The 25,299-nt window shown below is 47.9% G+C and overlaps 1 protein-coding gene across 1 annotated transcript in view; it reads right to left on the reverse strand.

Annotated features, from left to right (window-relative positions):
• Positions 1-319: 319 nt before the first annotated feature.
• hibadha (3-hydroxyisobutyrate dehydrogenase a) overlaps positions 320-25,299 on the reverse strand; it is a 48,086-nt gene continuing 23,106 nt past the window's right edge. Inside the window, exons 5-8 of the mRNA XM_071375008.1 lie at positions 18,676-18,809; positions 18,468-18,544; positions 2,156-2,312; positions 320-1,917 (exon numbers count right to left, since the gene is read on the reverse strand). Coding sequence (XP_071231109.1) covers positions 1,741-1,917; positions 2,156-2,312; positions 18,468-18,544; positions 18,676-18,809 — 545 coding nt within the window. The 3' untranslated portion in view covers positions 320-1,740. The remainder of the gene's footprint in view (positions 1,918-2,155; positions 2,313-18,467; positions 18,545-18,675; positions 18,810-25,299) is intronic.

Genomic DNA, 25,299 nt, shown 5'->3' on the forward strand with positions numbered 1-25,299 from the left:
GAGATTAGAGAGCACCTCTTTATATCTGACAGTAGTGTGATGGAGGATGTCTTCAGAGGACAGAGACAGAGAGAGAGATTATTTAACTTTTATTATCTATTTCATGTTTCCCATGACAATAAAGCCCCTTAAATTGAAATTGCGAGACAGACAGAGAGACAGAGAGAGACAGAGAGACAGACAGAGAGACAGACAAAGAGACAGACAGAGAGACAGACAGAGACACAGAGACACTCTTAATGTACTAGTATACTCTTAATGTACTAGTATACTCTTAATGTACTAGTATACAGCGAGAAGAAAAACGTGACAGCGAGGATTCTCTGGTTCTCCTTTAATACAGTCAACAAAAGAAATATACATTATGTACATGCACACAGCGCAGGTTGGGATCGAGCCTACCCTCAGTGGCGCTTTAAACAGACATGCTGCATGTTCTGAGCCACAGACAGAAATAAGAGGGAGCAAGTGAAGAGGAGAGAGAGAGAGACCGATCATGAAGAGAGAGAGAAGTGAAAGAAAACGACAACAGGAGAGGTACTGAGCAGAAGATAGATCTTTTTTTGACGGACAGTAAAAAAGCTACAAATAGAACAGTTGTTGAGGTTATGATGATGAAATTACAGATGTAAAACAGAAGCTGTAATTCCAGTATAGAGGTATATCACATCAGGAAGTATATCAAAGGATTCACTGGCCCCACTCCGCACGGATTGGTCAGAGTGCATAGTGACCTGGGAGCTGCCACCAATGGCGTCTCACAGTACCAGACAGTGGTGGGTCTGTATAAAGAGAAGCGAGCATGTTGGGATGTGCCCCCCCCCCCCCCCCAAAAAAAATGGAACAAACAGTACTGTGCTCAAGTTGAAAACACGTGACTGAATAAAACAATGAATAAATGGATGGATAATGAAGGAACAAATAATGGGAGGTTTACATCAGTGAACCACTACTACCTACCACACCCCTTCTCCCAAATCCCACCCACCAACTACCTCCTCCCCAACCCCAAAACAAGACGGGTAACAAAATGAGTAAACGTCTGATCCCATATGGTATGAAGTAATGTAATATAGGTTATCATGTGTAGAATGCTCAAGTGTGTATGTGAGAGTCTTCAGACAGTGGTATGCCCTTCCCTAATTGTCTTGAGCTCTATAGCATCATCATCATTATTATTCTCATTATTTCAGGCTACTGCTGAACAGGTGGGACGTGGTCAGTCTACATCTGCATCTCTGATCCAGTCTAAACCCCAGAGCCCTGGAGCAGGAGCTGCTGCGTTGCTATTTCCTGCTTGTTTCAGGGTTTTCTTCTCATCTCTGACAAAGAGGCAGGATCATGGGTTGTAACACATGTAACAGACAAACTCCCGGCAAGAAAAACAACCCGACACAAAGAACAGGAAGTACAACGTTATGCACATGATCTGATCTGTCAAACGTCATCTTTTAAACCTACGTACGTCATCCCCTCGACACGTTGTGTTAGACCACGGGTACCCCCCTGCCCCCTCCCTGGCCAGGGGAAGTAGAGGCTGCCCTAACCTACCCCCAGTCCTAACCTTAACCATTAGGGGGATGAAATCATACCTGACCCTAGATCAGCAGTAAAGAACAACTTCCATCTCAAGTTCTCATACCTCTCTGAAACCAATTCTCTCCTCAGGTAAAGGCAGGGGTGTGGGTGTGTTGTACGGGTGGGAAGTAGGGGTGTGCTGGGGGGATAAGGTAAGGGGTTCTAGTCCCCCTTCTTTTCTGGCTCCTCCTCCTGTTCACGTAGGAACTGGAACACAGAGGAGAAGTCCTTGTTGGCGTAGCCGCGGGCACACATGACCCGGTAGATCTGATGGGCCAGAGAGCCCAGGGGGACAGGGGTCTTAGTGTTGGTGGCTGTGTGCTGGGCCAGACCCAGGTCCTTACAGGAGAGAGAGATGGGGATGTTAGATGTGACTTTATGTGAAGCAGAGTAGACGAGAGAGCACAGAAGGGAGGAGTGAGATCAAGAGAGAGATGAAGAGGAACAAAATGTAAAGAGAAATAAGCAAACCAATCTTGATAGAGAAAGAAGGAGAGATGAAAAGGGAGGGATAAACAGACGGACGAACAAACACATCCAGACAGACATAATCCAGCTAGCATAGAACAGAACAGACCTTGGCCATGAGCGTGGTTCCAAAGCCTCCCTGGTAGTTGTTCCCAGAGGGGACTCCCTCCATGACACCTGGCACTGGGTTATACGAGTCACTGGACCAGCACCTGCCTGATGACATGTTCAGGATCTGGGCCAGCAGTTTAGGGTCCAGACCCAACCTGGAACAGAAGAGAGGAGGTTAGTTAAAGAGAAAAGGAGGAAAACAATGGAGAGAGAGAAGAAGGGTGTGGGAGTGGTGAAAGGGTAGAAAGGTAAGGGAATGGTAGGGAAAAACGAAAGAAAGGGGGGGGTTTGGTGTAGTGGTACAGAGGTACAGAGAGAGATACTGGTAGGCCAATAGAAAAAGAATGATACTGGTAGGCCAATAGAAAAAGATTGATACTGGTAGGCCAATAGAAAAAGAATGATACTGGTAGGCCAATAGAAAAAGAATGATACTGGTAGGCCAATAGAAAAAGAATGATACTGGTAGGCCAATAGAAAAAGATTGATACTGGTAGGCCAATAGAAAAAGATTGATACTGGTAGGCCAATAGAAAAAGATTGATACTGGTAGGCCAATAGAAAAAGATTGATACTGGTAGGCCAATAGAAAAAGAATGATACTGGTAGGCCAATAGAAAAAGAATGATACTGGTAGGCCAATAGAAAAAGAATGATACTGGTAGGCCAATAGAAAAAGAATGATACTGGTAGAAAAAATAGAAAAAGAATGATACTGGTAGGCCAATAGAAAAAGATTGATACTGGTAGGCCAATAGAAAAAGAATGATACTGGTAGGCCAATAGAAAAAGAATGAAAGGAAAGAGAAAGTGAGCATGTGAAACAGAGATACTGGGGCTCCTGAGTAGTGCTTGAGGCATCACTACAGACCCGGGTTGGATCCCAGGCTGTGTCACAGCCCTGGCCGTGACCGGGAGACGCCTCATGGGTGCTTTGTTTTGTTTGTTGCTGCTGATATAGTGATACAGTGACCGAGAGACAGATGTTGTAATAAAAGAGAGAGAGAAAGAGGGAGAGTGAGTGTAATAGAAAGAGAGAGCTGGTGACCCATGTTGAACCCAGAGCCTGTCTCTCTCTTCTCCATCTCTCAGTGTTAATGGCTGGTTAGGTGGAGGACTGGGAAATGCTGCCTAATGCAGTATTGATGTTTACCCCTCCTATCCTTAATCATGCCGCTAACATGGAAGAAAGAGGAGGACAAGTGGTGGCCAAGGAGCACCTAAACCTCGTTGACACAAACACACACTTCCCCAGTCATTTAACAGCACTCTGCCTCCAGAAGCAAGGGATGAAGACAGTACTACGTAGAAGGACCAATAACTACAGGATGTCAGAGCGCAGCACATCACGTGACAGAGTGATGAGTATTCAGTAAGGTATAAGGTGTGACATCCTCAGGTGAACCAACACACTTCCACATCACACCTCCACCCCACGCCTCCATACTACACCACAACACGCCTCCATACTACACCACAACACGCCTCCATACTACACCACAACACGCCTCCATACTACACCACAACACGCCTCCATATTACACCACACCACAACACGCCTCCATATTACACCACACCACGCCTCCATATTACACCACACCACGCCTCCATATTACACCACACCACGCCTCCATATTACACCACACCACGCCTCCATATTACACCACAACACGCCTCCATATTACACCACAACACGCCTCCATATTACACCACAACACGCCTCCATATTACACCACACCACAACACGCCTCCATACTACACCACAACACGCCTCCATACTACACCACAACACGCCTCCATATTACGCCACAACACGTCTCCATATTACGCCACAACACGCCTCCATATTACGCCACAACACGCCTCCATATTACGCCACAACACGCCTCCATATTACGCCACAACACGCCTCCATATTACGCCACAACACGCCTCCATATTACACCACGCCTCCATATTACACCACAACACGCCTCCATACTACACCACAACACGCCTCCATATTACACCACACCACAACACGCCTCCATATTACACAACACCACGCCTCCATACTACACCACAACACGCCTCCATACTACATCACACCACAACACCCCTCCATATTACACCACAACACACCTCCATATTACACCACAACACACCTCCATATTACACCACAACACACCTGCATATTACACCACAACACGCCTCACCTCCATATTACACCACAACACGCCTCCATATTACACAACACCACAACACGCCTCCATACTACACCACAACACGCCTCCATACTACATCACACCACAACACCCCTCCATATTACACCACAACACACCTCCATATTACACCACAACACACCTCCATATTACACCACAACACACCTCCATATTACACCACAACACACCTGCATATTACACCACAACACACCTGCATATTACACCACAACACGCCTCCATAATACACCACAACACGCCTCCATAATACACCACAACACGCCTCACCTCCATATTACACCACAACACGCCTCCATATTACACCACAACACACCTCCATAATACGCCACAACACGCCTCCATATTACGCCACAACACGCCTCCATATTACACCACAACACGCCTCACCTCCATATTACGCCACAACACGCCTCCATATTACGCCACAACACGCCTCCATAATACGCCACAACACGCCTCCATATTACGCCACAACACGCCTCCATATTACGCCACAACACGCCTCCATATTACGCCACAACACGCCTCCATATTACACCACAACACGCCTCCATACTACACCACAACACGCCTCCATACTACACCACAACACAACACGCCTCCATATTACATCACACCACGCCACGCCTCCATACTACACCACAACACGCCTCCATACTACATCACAACACGCCTCCATACTACATTACACCACAACACGCCTCCATACTACATTACACCACAACACGCCTCCATACTACATTACACCACAACACGCCTCCATACTACATTACACCACAACACGCCTCCATACTACATTACACCACAACACGCCTCCATACTACACCACAACACGCCTCCATACTACACCACACCACGCCTCCATATTACACCACACCACGCCTCCATATTACACCACACCACGCCTCCATATTACACCACACCACGCCTCCATATTACACCACAACACACCTCCATATTACACCACAACACGCCTCCATATTACACCACAACAAGCCTCCATATTACACCACACCACAACACGCCTCCATACTACACCACAACACGCCTCCATACTACGCCACAACACGCCTCCATATTACGCCACAACACGTCTCCATATTACGCCACAACACGCCTCCATATTACACCACAACACGCCTCCATATTACGCCACAACACGCCTCCATATTACGCCACAACACGCCTCCATATTACACCACGCCTCCATATTACACCACAACACGCCTCCATACTACACCACAACACGCCTCCATATTACACCACACCACAACACGCCTCCATATTACACAACACCACGCCTCCATACTACACCACAACACGCCTCCATACTACATCACACCACAACACCCCTCCATATTACACCACAACACACCTCCATATTACACCACAACACACCTGCATATTACACCACAACACACCTGCATATTACACCACAACACGCCTCCATAATACACCACAACACGCCTCACCTCCATATTACACCACAACACGCCTCCATATTACACCACACCACGCCTCCATATTACACCACAACACGCCTCCATATTACACCACAACACGCTTCCATATTACGCCACAACACGCCTCCATATTACACCACGCCTCCATATTACACCACAACACGCCTCCATACTACACCACAACACGCCTCCATATTACACCACACCACAACACGCCTCCATATTACACAACACCACGCCTCCATACTACACCACAACACGCCTCCATACTACATCACACCACAACACCCCTCCATATTACACCACAACACACCTCCATATTACACCACAACACACCTGCATATTACACCACAACACACCTGCATATTACACCACAACACGCCTCCATAATACACCACAACACGCCTCACCTCCATATTACACCACAACACGCCTCCATATTACACCACACCACGCCTCCATATTACACCACAACACGCCTCCATATTACACCACAACACGCTTCCATATTACGCCACAACACGCCTCCATATTACGCCACAACACGCCTCCATATTACGCCACAACACGCCTCCATACTACGCCACAACACGCCTCCATACTACACCACAACACGCCTCCATACTACACCACAACACGCCTCCATACTACACCACAACCCAACACGCCTCCATATTACATCACACCACGCCACGCCTCCATACTACACCACAACACGCCTCCATACTACATCACAACACGCCTCCATACTACATTACACCACAACACGCCTCCATACTACATTAAACCACAACACGCCTCCATACTACATTACACCACAACACGCCTCCATACTACATTACACCACAACACGCCTCCATACTACATTACACCACAACACGCCTCCATACTACACCACAACACGCCTCCATACTACACCACACCACGCCTCCATATTACACCACACCACGCCTCCATATTACACCACACCACGCCTCCATATTACACCACGCCTCCATATTACACCACAACACACCTCCATATTACACCACAACACGCCTCCATATTACACCACAACAAGCCTCCATATTACACCACACCACAACACGCCTCCATACTACACCACAACACGCCTCCATACTACGCCACAACACGCCTCCATATTACGCCACAACACGTCTCCATATTACGCCACAACACGCCTCCATATTACACCACAACACGCCTCCATATTACGCCACAACACGCCTCCATATTACGCCACAACACGCCTCCATATTACACCACGCCTCCATATTACACCACAACACGCCTCCATACTACACCACAACACGCCTCCATATTACACCACACCACAACACGCCTCCATATTACACAACACCACGCCTCCATACTACACCACAACACGCCTCCATACTACATCACACCACAACACCCCTCCATATTACACCACAACACACCTCCATATTACACCACAACACACCTGCATATTACACCACAACACACCTGCATATTACACCACAACACGCCTCCATAATACACCACAACACGCCTCACCTCCATATTACACCACAACACGCCTCCATATTACACCACACCACGCCTCCATATTACACCACAACACGCCTCCATATTACACCACAACACGCTTCCATATTACGCCACAACACGCCTCCATATTACACCACGCCTCCATATTACACCACAACACGCCTCCATACTACACCACAACACGCCTCCATATTACACCACACCACAACACGCCTCCATATTACACAACACCACAACACGCCTCCATACTACACCACAACACGCCTCCATACTACATCACACCACAACACCCCTCCATATTACACCACAACACACCTCCATATTACACCACAACACACCTGCATATTACACCACAACACACCTGCATATTACACCACAACACGCCTCCATAATACACCACAACACGCCTCACCTCCATATTACACCACAACACGCCTCCATATTACACCACACCACGCCTCCATATTACACCACAACACGCCTCCATATTACACCACAACACGCTTCCATATTACGCCACAACACGCCTCCATATTACACCACAACACGCCTCCATATTACGCCACAACACGCCTCCATATTACGCCACAACACGCCTCCATATTACGCCACAACACGCCTCCATATTACGCCACAACACGCCTCCATATTACGCCACAACACGCCTCCATATTACACCACAACACGCCTCCATATTACACCACACCACGCCTCCATATTACACCACACCACGCCTCCATATTACACCACACCACGCCTCCATATTACACCACAACACACCTCCATATTACACCACAACACGCCTCCATATTACACCACAACAAGCCTCCATATTACACCACACCACGCCTCCATACTACACCACAACACGCCTCCATACTACGCCACAACACGCCTCCATATTACGCCACAACACGTCTCCATATTACGCCACAACACGCCTCCATATTACACCACAACACGCCTCCATATTACACCACAACACGCCTCCATATTACGCCACAACACACCTCCATATTACGCCACAACACGCCTCCATATTACACCACGCCTCCATATTACACCACAACACGCCTCCATACTACACCACAACACGCCTCCATATTACACCACACCACAACACGCCTCCATATTACACAACACCACAACACGCCTCCATACTACACCACAACACGCCTCCATACTACATCACACCACAACACCCCTCCATATTACACCACAACACACCTCCATATTACACCACAACACACCTCCATATTACACCACAACACACCTGCATATTACACCACAACACACCTCCATATTACACCACAACACGCCTCCATAATACACCACAACACGCCTCACCTCCATATTACACCACAACACGCCTCCATATTACACAACACCACAACACGCCTCCATACTACACCACAACACGCCTCCATACTACATCACACCACAACACCCCTCCATATTACACCACAACACACCTCCATATTACACCACAACACACCTCCATATTACACCACAACACACCTGCATATTACACCACAACACACCTGCATATTACACCACAACACGCCTCCATAATACACCACAACACGCCTCACCTCCATATTACACCACAACACGCCTCCATATTACACCACAACACACCTCCATAATACGCCACAACACGCCTCCATATTACGCCACAACACGCCTCCATATTACACCACAACACGCCTCCATATTACGCCACAACACGCCTCCATATTACGCCACAACACGCCTCCATAATACGCCACAACACGCCTCCATAATACGCCACAACACGCCTCCATATTACACCACAACACGCCTCCATATTACACCACAACACGCCTCCATATTACACCACAACACGCCTCCATACTACACCACAACACGCCTCCATATTACACCACACCACAACACGCCTCCATACTACACCACAACACGCCTCCATACTACACCACAACACGCCTCCATATTACATCACACCACGCCTCCATACTACATCACACCACAACACGCCTCCATACTACATTACACCACAACACGCCTCCATACTACATTACACCACAACACGCCTCCATACTACACCACAACACGCCTCCATACTACACCACAACACGCCTCCATACTACACCACAACACGCCTCCATACTACACCACAACACGCCTCCATACTACACCACAACACGCCTCCATACTACACCACAACACGCCTCCATACTACACCACAACACGCCTCCATACTACACCACAACACGCCTCCATACTACACCACAACACGCCTCCATACTACACCACAACACGCCTCCATACTACACCACAACACGCCTCCATACTACACCACAACACGCCTCCATACTACACCACCCCACGCCTCCATACTACACCACCCCACGCCTCCATACTACACCACCCCACGCCTCCATACTACACCACCCCACGCCTCCATACTACACCACAACACGCCTCCATACTACACCACCCCACGCCTCCATACTACACCCCACGCCTCCATACTACACCACCCCACGCCTCCATACTACACCACCCCACGCCTCCATACTACACCACAACACGCCTCCATATTACACCACACCACAACACGCCTCCATATTACACCACACCACAACACGCCTCCATATTACACCACACCACAACACGCCTCCATATTACACCACACCACAACACGCCTCCATATTACACCACAACACGCCTCCATATTACACCACACCACAACACGCCTCCATATTACACCACAACACGCCTCCATATTACACCACAACACGCCTCCATATTACACCACAACACGCCTCCATATTACACCACAACACGCCTCCATATTACGCCACAACACGCCTCCATATTACGCCACAACACGCCTCCATATTACACCACAATACGCCTCCATATTACACCACAACACGCCTCCATATTACACCACAACACGCCTCCATATTACACCACACCACAACACGCCTCCATATTACACCACAACACGCCTCCATATTACACCACACCACAACACGCCTCCATACTACACCACAACACGCCTCCATACTACACCACAACACGCCTCCATATTACACCACAACACGCCTCCATATTACACCACAACACGCCTCCATATTACACCACAACACGTCTCCATATTACGCCACAACACGTCTCCATATTACGCCACAACACGCCTCCATATTACACCACAACACGCCTCCATATTACGCCACAACACGCCTCCATATTACACCACGCCTCCATATTACACCACAACACGCCTCCATACTACATCACAACACGCCTCCATATTACACCACACCACAACACGCCTCCATATTACACAACACCACAACACGCCTCCATACTACACCACAACACGCCTCCATACTACACCACAACACGCCTCTTACTACATCACACCACAACACCCCTCCATATTACACCACAACACACCTCCATATTACACCACAACACGCCTCCATATTACACCACAACACACCTGCATATTACACCACAACACACCTGCATATTACACCACAACACGCCTCCATATTACACCACAACACGCCTCCATAATACGCCACAACACGCCTCCATATTACGCCACAACACGCCTCCATATTACGCCACAACACGCCTCACCTCCATATTACACCACAACACGCCTCCATATTACACCACACCACAACACGCCTCCATATTACACCACAACACGCCTCCATATTACACCACAACACGCCTCCATATTACACCACAACACGCCTCCATATTACACCACAACACGCCTCCATACTACACCACAACACGCCTCCATACTACACCACAACACAACACGCCTCCATATTACATCACACCACGCCACGCCTCCATACTACACCACAACACGCCTCCATACTACATCACACCACGCCTCCATACTACATCACACCACAACACGCCTCCATACTACATCACACCACAACACGCCTCCATACTACATTACACCACAACACGCCTCCATACTACATTACACCACAACACGCCTCCATACTACATTACACCACAACACGCCTCCATACTACACCACAACACGCCTCCATACTACACCACAACACGCCTCCATACTACACCACAACACGCCTCCATACTACACCACAACACGCCTCCATACTACACCACAACACGCCTCCATACTACACCACAACACGCCTCCATACTACACCACAACACGCCTCCATACTACACCACAACACGCCTCCATACTACACCACAACACGCCTCCATACTACACCACAACACGCCTCCATACTACACCACCCCACGCCTCCATACTACACCACAACACGCCTCCATACTACACCCCACGCCTCCATACTACACCACCCCACGCCTCCATACTACACCACCCCACGCCTCCATACTACACCACAACACGCCTCCATACTACACCACACCACGCCTCCATACTACACCACAACACAACACGCCTCCATACTACATCACAACACAACACGCCTCCATACTACATCACACCACGCCACGCCTCCATACTACACCACACCACGCCTCCATACTACATCACACCACAACACGCCTCCATACTACATCACACCACAACACGCCTCCATACTACATTACACCACAACACGCCTCCATACTACATTACACCACAACACGCCTCCATACTACACCACAACACACCTGCATATTACACCACAACACGCCTCCATAATACACCACAACACGCCTCCATAATACACCACAACACGCCTCACCTCCATATTACACCACGCCTCCATATTACACCACAACACACCTCCATAATACGCCACAACACGCCTCACCTCCATATTACACCACAACACGCCTCCATATTACGCCACAACACGCCTCCATATTACGCCACAACACGCCTCCATAATACGCCACAACACGCCTCCATATTACGCCACAACACGCCTCCATATTACGCCACAACACGCCTCCATATTACGCCACAACACGCCTCCATATTACGCCACAACACGCCTCCATACTACGCCACAACACGCCTCCATACTACGCCACAACACGCCTCCATATTACGCCACAACACGCCTCCATATTACGCCACAACACGCCTCCATGTTACGCCACAACACGCCTCCATGTTACGCCACAACACGCCTCCATGTTACGCCACAACACGCCTCCATGTTACGCCACAACACGCCTCCATATTACGCCACAACACGCCTCCATATTACGCCACAACACGCCTCCATACTACACCACAACACGCCTCCATACTACACCACAACACGCCTCCATACTACACCACAACACGCCTCCATATTACACCACAACACGCCTCCATATTACACCACAACACGCCTCCATATTACACCACAACACGCCTCCATATTACACCACAACACGCCTCCATATTACACCACAACACGCCTCCATATTACACCACAACACGCCTCCATATTACACCACAACACACCTCCATATTACACCACAACACGCCTCCATATTACACCACAACACGCCTCCATATTACACCACAACACGCCTCCATATTACACCACAACACACCTCCATATTACACCACAACACACCTGCATATTACACCACAACACACCAAAGCAACAGAAAAGAGAAGGGGAGAAGAGGACTGAGTGTTAGTTTCTAAGCGTCTGGGTCTGGTGAGTAGTGCTAGTCGTTATATTGTAACGGTTTTAAAGACAGTGTAAAGTTGGCCACATGAATCCCTGGCAGCCTCACCCTGGTGGAGCTTCTAGGACAATAACTCTATTCTGCTCTCAATATCACCATTAAACCATTATGGCTCCTTAAGGACAGAATATGGGCTTCCTAAGCCAGTCCTCCCTCCCTCTTCTTTCCTCGTTCCCTCCCTCCACCTGGCTCTCATTCTACCATTACTACCACAGTCTTTATTAGTTGTCTACTAACTAATTAAGACTGGGACATTTACTCTCAATGTATTTTATACTCTCACAAAATGTCTCTCTCCTTTTTTTCTCCCTTTCTTTCCTCAGTCTCTCCCGGCTTGGTTTGTAGTTTCTCTCCGTCTCTCCCGGCTTGGTTTGTAGTTTCTCTCCCGGCTTGGTTTGTAGTTTCTCTCCCGGCTTGGTTTGTAGTTTCTCTCCGTCTCTCCCGGCTTGGTTTGTAGTTTCTCTCCGTCTCTCCCGGCTTGGTTTGTAGTTTCTCTCCCGGCTTGGTTTGTAGTTTCTCTCCCGGCTTGGTTTGTAGTTTCTCTCCGTCTCTCCCGGCTTGGTTTGTAGTTTCTCTCCCGGCTTGGTTTGTAGTTTCTCTCCCGGCTTGGTTTGTAGTTTCTCTCCGTCTCTCCCGTCTCGGTTTGTAGTTTCTCTCCCGGCTTGGTTTGTAGTTTCTCTCCGTCTCTCCCGGCTTGGTTTGTAGTTTCTCTCTGTCTCCCGGCTTGGTTTGTAGTTTCTCTCCCGGCTTGGTTTGTAGTTTCTCTCCGTCTCTCCCGGCTTGGTTTGTAGTTTCTCTCCCGGCTTGGTTTGTAGTTTCTCTCCGTCTCGGTTTGTAGTTTCTCTCCCAGCTTGGGTTTTAGAGTGGTATGGAAATGTGGGATAAGTGACACTGTGTTGTTTTTAATGGAAGTCTCAGTCATGATGGCCTTTTCATTGTATGTCTGTATACTGCTGCCCCACTCCTCATTCCCCCTCCTCTCCTTCCATCGCTCCATCCTGCCTCAGCCGACGCCTCCCTGTCTAAGGGTGACATATGTTTGACATCATCCACCCCCCCTTGGCGCACACACACACACACACACACACACACACACACACACACACACACACACACACACACACACACACACACACACACACACACACACACACACACACACACACACACACACACACACACACACACACACACACACGGTCTCTTCCAGTGCCTGTGTTCTGGGTCAGCATCTGAAAAGGTTATTGGCTGCTCTACAATAAAGCGCGTCGGAGCACAGATTGTTTGTTACAGCGGACAGATACGCTGACTGACATGGAGCTGTTGTCCTCTGTTTAACGATAAATCAATGAACCTCCCTCTCCTATCACACACCCCCTATCCTGGCTATTAGCCACGAGCCCCCCCCCCCCCTCTCCTATCACACACCCCCTATCCTGGTTATTAGCCACGAGCCCCCCCCCCCCCTCTCCTATCACACACCCCCTATCCTGGTTATTAGCCACGAGCCCCCCCCCCCCCTCTTCTATCACACACCCCCTATCCTGGTTATTAGCCATGAGCCCCCAGCCTCTCCTATCACACACCCCCTATCCTGGTTATTAGCCATGAGCCCCCTGCCTCTCCTATCACACACCCCCTATCCTGGTTATTAGCCATGAGGCCCCTGCCTCTCCTATCACACACCCCCTATCCTGGTTATTAGCCATGAGCCCCCTGCCTCTCCTATCACACACCCCCTATCCTGGTTATTAGCCATGAGCCCCCAGCCTCTCCTATCACACACCCCCTATCCTAGTTATTAGCCATGAGCCCCCTGCCTCTCCTATCACACACCCCCTATCCTGGTTATTAGCCATGAGCCCCCTGCCTCTCCTATCACACACCCCCTATCCTGGTTATTAGCCATGAGCCCCCTGCCTCTCCTATCACACACCCCCTATCCTAGTTATTAGCCATGAGCCCCCTGCCTCTCCTATCACACACCCCCTATCCTGGTTATTAGCCATGAGCCCCCTGCCTCTCCTATCACGCACCCCCTGTCCTGGTTATTAGCCGTGAGCCCCCTGCCTCTCCTATCACACACCCCCTATCCTGGTTATTAGCCATGAGCCCCCAGCCTCTCCTATCACACACCCCCTATCCTGGTTATTAGCCATGAGCCCCCAGCCTCTCCTATCACACACCCCCTATCCTAGTTATTAGCCATGAGCCCCCAGCCTCTCCTATCACACACCCCCTATCCTAGTTATTAGCCATGAGCCCCCAGCCTCTCCTATCACACACCCCCTATCCTGGTTATTAGCCATGAGCCCCCAGCCTCTCCTATCACACACACCCTATCCTGGTTATTAGCCATGAGCCCCCAGCCTCTCCTATCACACACCCCCTATCCTGGTTATTAGCCATGAGCCCCCAGCCTCTCCTATCACACACCCCCTATCCTGGTTATTAGCCATGAGCCCCCAGCCTCTCCTATCACACACCCCCTATCCTGGTTATTAGCCATGAGCCCCCTGCCTTTCCTATCACAGTCGTGGTTATTAGCCTTAACGCCAGTGTTGTTCTTTAGCGGTGCTGTTAATTGACATGGAGAAGAGGACATGTCACGCTTTAACAGGATTGACATGGACACACACACGCGCGCACGTGTGTGTGTGGCAGAGCAATGCCATCACAGCTAAAAGCGAAACAAATGCTATAGCTATGAAAAATAAAACAGTTGAGACAAAGGGGGGACTGCTGTTGTGTCATGTGTAGCAGGTGGAGGTCATTTATGATATTAACTGTCTGGTTCATTACCATTAGCTTTAATTCCTTCTCTAAACCACAGGAGAGGAAGCACGCTCAACATTTATTATTAGACAGGTAACAAGTCCATCTTTAATCTATCTCTTGAACATGTGTTCTCAACCCACACACACACAGAGAATGGAACTGTATATGTATTTATGCCTCCTCCTCTCCGCAGCGTCATCATTAAAAGCAGGGCTGCTCCTCAGACAGACTGAAAGATACGAGCCAGAGAAGAAACAGACCAGAGGGACTGGGGGGTGGAGAGAGAGAGAGCACGAGAGAAAGAAATGGATAGAAAATATTACAAATAAAAATAAGAGAAAGGGAAACATAGGGAGGAGAAAATAAAGGGAGTGAGAAAGAACCTGAGGAGGGAAAAAACAGACAATGAATTATAATTCAGGGCCATTCTCTGATCTAAGGTAACGTCATGCTCTGTCAGAGACGGCCCAACCTTCCATCTGAAATCAACAAATGAGCTGTGTGGACGGGACAGGCAGCGTGTGTGTGTGCGTGTGTGCGTGTGTGGACAGGTATTGGAAAGGGCAGCTCTATCAGGCCCTACTCCAGCATGATAAAATTTTATTACTGTTTTCCTGTAAATTGGCTCTGAGCATGTGTGTCTCGGTGTCTGTGTCCGTGTCTGTACTCCATGTACGTGTGTTTGTACTCTGCATGTGTATGTGTGTGGGTAGGTGTGTATCTGTGTGTGGGTAGGTGTGTATGGGTAGCTGTGTATGTGTGAAGGTAGATGTGTATGTGTGTATGTGTGAGGGTAGATGTGTATGTGTGTAAGGGTAGGTGTGTGTGTGTTTGTGTGTGTGGGTAGCTTTGTGTGTAGCGGGAACAGTGGTGTGGGGTGTAAATCTGTGTTGCTCTCTTAATGCCTCCATATTTCAGAGGCCTAGTGTGGGGATTTATGTCCGTCTGCCCCTCCGTCTCCCAACAGACAAATCAGCTGCTCTAATACAGCTGCACTACAAAACACACAGGCACACACACACGCAGGCAGGCACAGGACACAAGTACACACACACACACGCAGGCAGGCACAGGACACAAGTACACACACACACACGCAGGCAGGCACAGGACACAAGTACACACAAACACACGCAGGCAGGCACAGGACACAAGCACACGCAGGCAGGCACAGGACACAAGCACACACACACGCAGGCAGGCACAGGACACAAGTACACACAAACACACGCAAGCAAGCAAGCATGCACAATGCACCAGAGGCAAATACAGCACACACATTTGATACAGTACTGGGTACACTAATCATATGACCGTGTATACATGAGCACATACAACTAACACACACAAAATACACCGTCACACAAACACACATTGCTTGACTAGAGGCCAGAGACACCAGAGAGAGAAATAGATGGATCCTTTACAACCCTAATAACAGCAGCAGCAATAGCAGGGCAGAGGGATGGGGATATGTGCATGCTGGGATATGTAGTCTGTAAGCAGCAGCTGGTTGTGCCTAGGCTGCATTAAGAGCTCAACCAGTGGATGTAAATGAGTCTTTGCCCTCTCATCAGTCTCTGGCTACCCCCGACAGGTCTGAGACTGGGTGGTCTGACCCCCTCAACAGTCTCTGGCTACCCCCGACAGGTCTGAGACTGGGTGGTCTGACCCCCTCAACAGTCTCTGGCTACCCCCGACAGGTCTGAGACTGGGTGGTCTGACCCCCTCAACAGTCTCTGGCTACCCCCGACAGGTCTGAGACTGAGTGGTCTGACCCCCTCAACCGTCTCTGGCTACCCCCGACAGGTCTGAGACTGGGTGGTCTGACCCCCTCAACAGTCTCTGGCTACCCCTGACAGGTCTGAGACTGGGTGGTCTGACCCCCTCAACAGTCTCTGGCTACCCCCGACAGGTCTGAGACTGAGTGGTCTGACCCATCAACAGTCTCTGGCTACCCCCGACAGGTCTGAGACTGGGTGGTCTGACCCCCTCAACAGTCTCTGGCTACCCCTGACAGGTCTGAGACTGGGTGGTCTGACCCCCTCAACAGTCTCTGGCTACCCCTGACAGGTCTGAGACTGGGTGGTCTGACCCCCTCAACAGTCTCTGGCTACCCCTGACAGGTCTGAGACTGGGTGGTCTGACCCCCTCAACAGTCTCTGGCTACCCCTGACAGGTTTGAGACTGGGTGGTCTGACCCCCTCAACAGTCTCTGGCTACCCCTGACAGGTCTGAGACTGGGTGGTCTGACCCCCTCAACAGTCTCTGGCTACCCCTGACAGGTCTGAGACTGGGTGGTCTGACCCCCTCAACAGTCTCTGGCTACCCCTGACAGGTCTGAGACTGGGTGGTCTGACCCCCTCAACAGTCTCTGGCTACCCCTGACAGGTCTGAGACTGGGTGGTCTGACCCGCCACCAGGGGTGGGGGGGGGGGCGGTTTCCTCCTCTGTCTCTTTGCCCCAATCTCAAAACACAGAAGGCAAAATGAACAGTAAAATATCCAACACACAGGTCCAGTTGGTGACCTGGTAAAGACATGGTCAGGTAAATCACAGTGACACAGTGAAGGGTGAATAGAAGTGACTCCAACAGATCTAGGCTGGCTAACAAGTAGTTGACTACCTGATTCCGAGGTTCATGGTCTCTGCAGTCCCGATCATCCCAATCGCTAACAGCATGTTGTTACAGATCTTAGCTGCCTGTGAGACAAAAAAGCTGAATTATTCGAATAGGTTTCTGTGAGAGTGACCAAGTGTACAATAGTGTTTGAATGTATGAAAATGGTACATTTGTATGCAAACTTGTAAGTACACTAGAGTGTGTTAGTTACCTGTCCTGTGCCGACCTGTCCGCAGTACACTACGTTAGCTCCCATACAGGTGAGGAGTTCCTGGGCTGCAGTGTACTCCTCCTCAACCCCTCCTACCATGAAGGTTAGCTTAGCCAAGCTGGCTGCTCCCACACCTACAACACACAATATATGGTCACTATACACTAGTGTTGAACGATATACTGAAACGTCTGTACTCTTTAGACACTAGAACATGAAAAGCAGTCTAGTAGTGGAATTTATTTTTACTTTCGGTACTTCTGTCTCACGTCTCTCTATCAGAGCAGCTTATGTCCACTTATAGCATGAGTGTGCCTGCTCCTGAAACTGTTAATTACTGTTCGCAAAACAATGTCCATACAGGCTAGAACACTTCACATTGAAAGAAGATACTGGTAGCTTCCAGCTAACTTTCCTTGCTAGCTTACAGCTGAAGCTAACATCAATTCATTACCCGAGTACTTCGTTTGTGATAACATGCAGAACCATAAATCAAAATAGGCTGATTTCAAAGCTGATTGACAGCAAAACTTAATTCATTCAGTCAGTCTCAGACATCTCTCCCAAAGATGATTTATTTACTAAATGTGTGTGAATACTGGGCTCTGATTGGCCCTCTTGCCTTGAATGACGTCATTACAGATCAAATTCCATCGGTCGCATCACATATTTATCAGATGTTATTGGTCGCACACACATATTTATCAAATGTTATTGGTCGCACACACATATTTATCAGATGTTATTGGTCGCACACACATATTTATCAAATGTTATTGGTCGCACACACATATTTATCAAATGTTATTACATACACATATTTATCAGATGTTATTACATACACATATTTATCAGATGTTATTACATACACATATTTATCAGATGTTATTACATACACATATTTAGCAGATGTTATTGCGGGTGTAGCAAAATGCTTGTGTTCCTATCCTCAACAGTGCAGTAATATCTAACAGACAAATCTAAAAAAAAAGTTCAATAATGTCATTAAGAAATATAGAAATATTAGGATGAGCAATGTCGGAGACCGGAGTGTGGGTGTGTGTGTACCAGTACACCAGTACACACACAGTACCGGTGAAAAGTTTGGACACACCTACTCATTCAAGGGTTTTTCTTTATTTGTACCATTTTCCACATTGTAGAATAATAGTGAAGACATCAAAATTATGAAATAACATGTATGCAATCATTAAATAACCAAAAAAAGTGTTAAACTAATCAAAATATATTTGGCATTCTCTCAACCAGCTTCATGAGGTAGTCACCTGGAATAAATTTCAATTAACAGGTGTGCCTTGTTAAAAGCAAATTTGTGGAATTTCTTTCCTTCTCAATGCGTCTTGAGCCAATCAGTTGTTTTGTTACAAGGTAGGGGTGGTGCCCTATTTGGTAAACGACCAAGTCCATATTATGTCAAGAAGGTCAGTCAATCTGGAAAATTGAGAACTTTGAAAGTTTCTTCAAGTGCAGTCGCAAAAACCATCAAGCGCTATGATGCATCTGTAATTAATTTTAATGTTTAGTCAAGGTCTTAGTCGCGCAATTTTACATGTAACCAAGATGTTTTGTGCACTATTTCTCAAGTGAAAAAAATTGCATGAAAACAAGTCGTCTCTCGCTGAATGACAACAAACACTTAATTGAAGAATCCCTACTGTTCTAATTATTTATTTATTTATTAACTAGGCAAGTCAGTTAAGAACAAAGTCTAAATTTTCAATGACGGCCTAGGAACAGTGGGTTACCTGCCTTGTTCAGGGGCAGAACGACAGATTTTTACTTTGTCAGCTCGGGGATTTGATCTTGCAACCTTTCGGTTACTAGTCCAACGCTCTAACCACTAGGCTACCTGCCGCCCCTTGTTGACCAATCACCGACAAAGGGGTGTCCGAACTTGGGCTTGGCTCAGGAAATAATGTGCACATGAACAGCCACCTAGACACATTGCTAGATGCTTCACCAATGACAGCCTTATTTAATCCCAAAAACATCAACATCATGTCAGTCTCATGACAGTGTTGCCAGAAAGCTCTCTCAGGACTAGTACAAGACTCCTCAATAGCAGTCAGATTATTTTGTTTGGTCTATGGAGCTCAGTGATAGTTAAGATTGTGATGTCTCTACAAATGTTCTGCTTTGGGAAAGGGGTGTGTGTGTGTTGTGATGGGACAGGAGTGTTGAGAGCGGCACACCAGAGGGACGGGGGAGTCTTTAAAAGCCGATTGTCCCCATCATCCTGCACACGACCCCCATGGGCCTCCATCCTCCTTACGCAAACCTTTTCTCCTTCACACAACTATACCCCACCACCAAAACCAGGCCGACAGCTGTGCCCGAGGCTACCCCCCTAGAAACACCCCCTGGGGGTATCAGTGACAGCCGTGAGGGGTAATTAACTTTACACTTTATCATGTTCAATTAGGTCTCACACACACACACTCCCCCATCCCTCCCAGTGCCTGATGGCTTAAGGAGCGTTCCATGTTTTAGCAAGTACCTCTCCACCCCCCAACGGGTCCTGATGACACAGATAGATGACCAGAGACGTGCCAGATTGTTTTTAACAGTTTTATTTCTGTGTTAATCTGAGGCGGAACCCTCGCTCCCAAATCTCATCTGCCACAGCCCGGCCCCTTAATATACCATTGATTAACCCCTAAACATACATCCGTGCGCACAAACGCAGGCAGGCAAGCAAATTGTTGGTAGCTGTAAGTATTCAACGAGCACAACTCTTCCATACTGTAATCCTAGTGATAGGTAAACAAATGAAAAGCACCACCATCATCATGTTGAGCTGTGCTTGGTAAGTGGACAGGACAGTGTCCCCTACACTGCATCCCACAACACCAAAGGAGCACTACGCCTTAGCGACACTGTTAGAGGAGTGTATCAACAGTCTTAGTAATGTGTGTGTGTGGTGTGTGAAATCAGTCTTCAGGGTGCTGTGTAGCTCTAATGAAAGGCCTATTGATGGTGAAGGCCTAATCATGTTGCTGTTAATAATTAAAGAGGAATTAGGAGAGAGAGAAAATAGCTGAAACTACACAACCAGAAGGAGGAGAGAGTGGAGGAGAGGAGAGAGAGGAGGAGAGAGAGGGAGAAAATAGCTGAAACCACACAACCAGAAGGAGGAGAGAGTGGAGGAGAGGAGAGAGAGGAGAGAGAGGAGAGGAGAGAGATGAGAGAGAGAGAGAAAATAGCTGAAACTACACAACCAGTAGGAAAGGAGAGAGAGGAGAGGAGGAGAGGAGAGAGAGGGAGAAAATAGATGAAACTACACAACTAGGAGAGGAGAGAGTGGAGGAGAGGAGAGTGGAGGAGAGGAGAGAGGGAGAAAATAGCAGAGGGGGAGAGGAGAGATGGCAGAGAAGAGGAGAGTGGGGAGCAGAGGTTTAAGGTGTTTAGGGGGCAGGAGCAGAGATGGGAGAGCTTTATGGGAAAGAGTGACTGATGTACACAGTCACTGAGTTGACCGTACTGCAGGTTCCCTGTATGTTGGTGTCCATAGGGTAATGGTATGTATACATTACCCCAGCTATCCCACTCTTACTACCCTCTCTCGGACTGATAATTAGCCGTCTGTCTGCGTGTGCGCGATGCAGCAGTGACAGCCTGTCAAGCCACATAATGAACCCAGTCCACACTGCAGCAGCTGACTATGGAGCACAACACACGGTCAACCCACACACAGGTCTTACATAACACCGTGAGAGAGAAGGCTCTATCTTAGAGAGAGACTGAGCAATAGAGATTTTCTGAATCCAATCACCATGCATACAACCATCAACAGTCACACTAATAAGGCCTATATAATGCTGACAGAACCAAAGCCAAGCAGCATTGTAAACTTCCACTGGTTCATTAGACTGGGGACAGGATCGCTAAAGAGAAGACTATTGATATCACAGTCAACTTGCTGATCAATACACATCTCTACACATGGAGAGGGGGAGATAAAGAGAGAGGAGGAGAGAGGGAAGAAATAGCAGAGGGGGAGAGGAGAGATGGCAGAGAAGAGGAGAGCAGAGGGAAAGACAGAGAGGGAAAAACAGAGAGGGAAACAGCAGGAAACAAAGAAAGAGAAATATGAGAACAAGAGATGGGGGGGAGGGAGAGCGGCAGAAAACTTTCTGTCCACTCCTTCCTTCCCTCCCTCCCTCCCTCCCTCCCTCCCCCTCTCAGATGAACTAATCACCCATAATAAGCTCCTCTGATCTGTAGTGGATTTCTATAAGCAGTGACAGAGTGATGATGAAAGATCGCCGGTGCAGGAAGAAGAATAACATCATTAGCATAACAGAGAAGGAGAGAGAGTGTGTCTTCTTGCAAATATGTGTGTGTATAGGGGCGTCCCGTGGTCCGGTCGGTCCTGTCAGAGATGGATTAAACAGGAATCCTAATGAGGCTGTGGGGGCATTGGGGAACACGTTGGGAACGTCACCATGCTCCGCCCTATCCATCTCACAGGAAAATGACACTCCTGCATTGTTATAAACAGACTTACAACGCATTGCCCCCAGGGCTAGCTGACGTACATATGCCCAGAGAGAGAAAGAGGGTGAGAAACAGAGAGGGATAAACTAAGGGAGAGAGAATGTATAGTAAGGTAATGGGAGTGAGTGGCAAAGACAGAGACCAGGATAGCTGTGCCTCTGATCTCTGAGAAATAATTCCCTTGGGAAAGAGCAGACAAGAGTCCCTCTTATCATGTTCCAGGGACAAGTTATGGTTGGCCAACATAAAACTCAGAGACCCAGTCGAACTAGCCTAACCACAGTTCAACCACGGTGAGCTGGCATTGGTATTAATGACCGTTAGAGAGAGGCCAGCCAAAGCCACTCTTAGTCTAACATGGTGGGAGATAGATTTAGTGACTATGTGCGAGGCTGGGGACAAAAATATACCCTTTCCTTGTTTCCTCTCCTTCAAGGAGAGAAAGCATCTCAATACCCTAAAGAGGTTTCCTTTCCTTGTCTCCTCTACGTCAAGGAAAGAGGGTGAGGTGAGACGGGGAAAGGAGATCAGCGCAAACTCTGGTTTCTGTTGTGTTCTAAAAAGCGCTGAATTAATTTGCACTTTTTTAATTACAGACAAATAATTAACTGAAGCGATTCATTATAGTCTTATAGCCTTTTAAATTGGAGCCCTTTTTGGAAGTGGTCGGTCTGTGTGTGTGTCTCCATCTGTTTTTGTATGTGTGCGAGTGTGTATCTTTGTGTTAATGTGTCTTGTGTGTAAGCATTACGGACAGGTGAAGATCCCAAACTTGGCCGTGGTGGAGACGTCAGCCGGGGCTTCTGAGGTAATATCCACAGGGTTACGAGGCTCGTGTAAAGCACTATGCACTTTAATTGATGGTAGGGTTCAATTAAACTACATTATGAAGGCTGTACAAAACACACACCACGGTGGCTGTTCCCACGCTGTAGTAGTGAATGACGCATTTGAATGTGAGCCACACTCCAGCTCTTTTCCCTGGGGTTGAGAGTGGCTGGTCCCTAAAGGAACGCTCGTAACACTTTAACATCTTCATTACACCATTATAACCCTTCATTTCCTTCAATGACAGTATAATCTACCGTGTTGGTGTAGAATCCATTCACAGGTTAACTACAGTGCCTTGCTGATTCTACCAGAGTAAAAACACCTGCAAGGTAAAGTGCTGTAATTCAGGTCTTAGTAGATGCAGTCCTAATTAAATTGTGCGAGAAAAACGGGCAGGCAATACAAACAGTTACAGCTGAAGTCTGAGGTTTACATACACCTTAGCCAAATACATTTAAATTCCTGACATTTAATACTAGTAAAAGTTCCCTGTCTTAGGTCAGTTAGGATCACCACTTTACTTTAAGAATGTGAAATGTCAGAATAATAGTAGAGAGAGAATGATTTATTTCAGCTTTTATTTCTTTCATCACATTCCCGGTGGGTCAGAAGTTTACATACCCTCAATTAGTATTTGGTAGCATTGCCTTTAAATTGTTTAACTTGGGTCAAACATTTCAGGTAGCCTTCCACAAGCTTCCCACAATACGTTCCTCCTGACAGAGCTGGTGTAACCGAGTCAGGTTTGTAGGCCTCCTTGCTCGCACACGCTTCTTCAGTTCTGCCCACAACTTTTCTATAGGATTGAGGTCAGGGCTTTGTGATGGCCACTCCAATACCTTGATTTTGTTGTCCTTAAGCCATTTTGCCACAACTGTGAAATTATGCTTGGGGTCATTGTGCATTTGGAAGACCAATTTGCGACCAAGCTTTAACTTCCTGACTGATGTCTTGAGATGTTGCTTCAATATACCCACATCATTTTCCATCCTCATGATGCCATCTATTTTGTGAAGTGCACCAGTCCCTCCTGCAGCAGATCACCCTTCTTCCTTGCTGAGCGGCCTTTCAGGTTATGTCAATATAGGACCCGTTTTACAGTGGATATAGATACTTTGGTACCCGTTTCCTCCAGCATCTTCAAAAGGTCCTTTGCTGTTGTTCTGGGATTGATTTGCACTTTTCGCCACAAAGTACGTTCCTCTCTAGGAGACAGAATGCGTCTCCTTCCTGAGCGGTATGGCGGCTGCGTGGTCCCATGGTGTTTATACTTGC

The sequence above is a fragment of the Salvelinus alpinus genome, chromosome 29 (assembly GCF_045679555.1).
Source record: "Salvelinus alpinus chromosome 29, SLU_Salpinus.1, whole genome shotgun sequence".
Taxonomy (NCBI): Eukaryota; Metazoa; Chordata; class Actinopteri; order Salmoniformes; family Salmonidae; genus Salvelinus; species Salvelinus alpinus.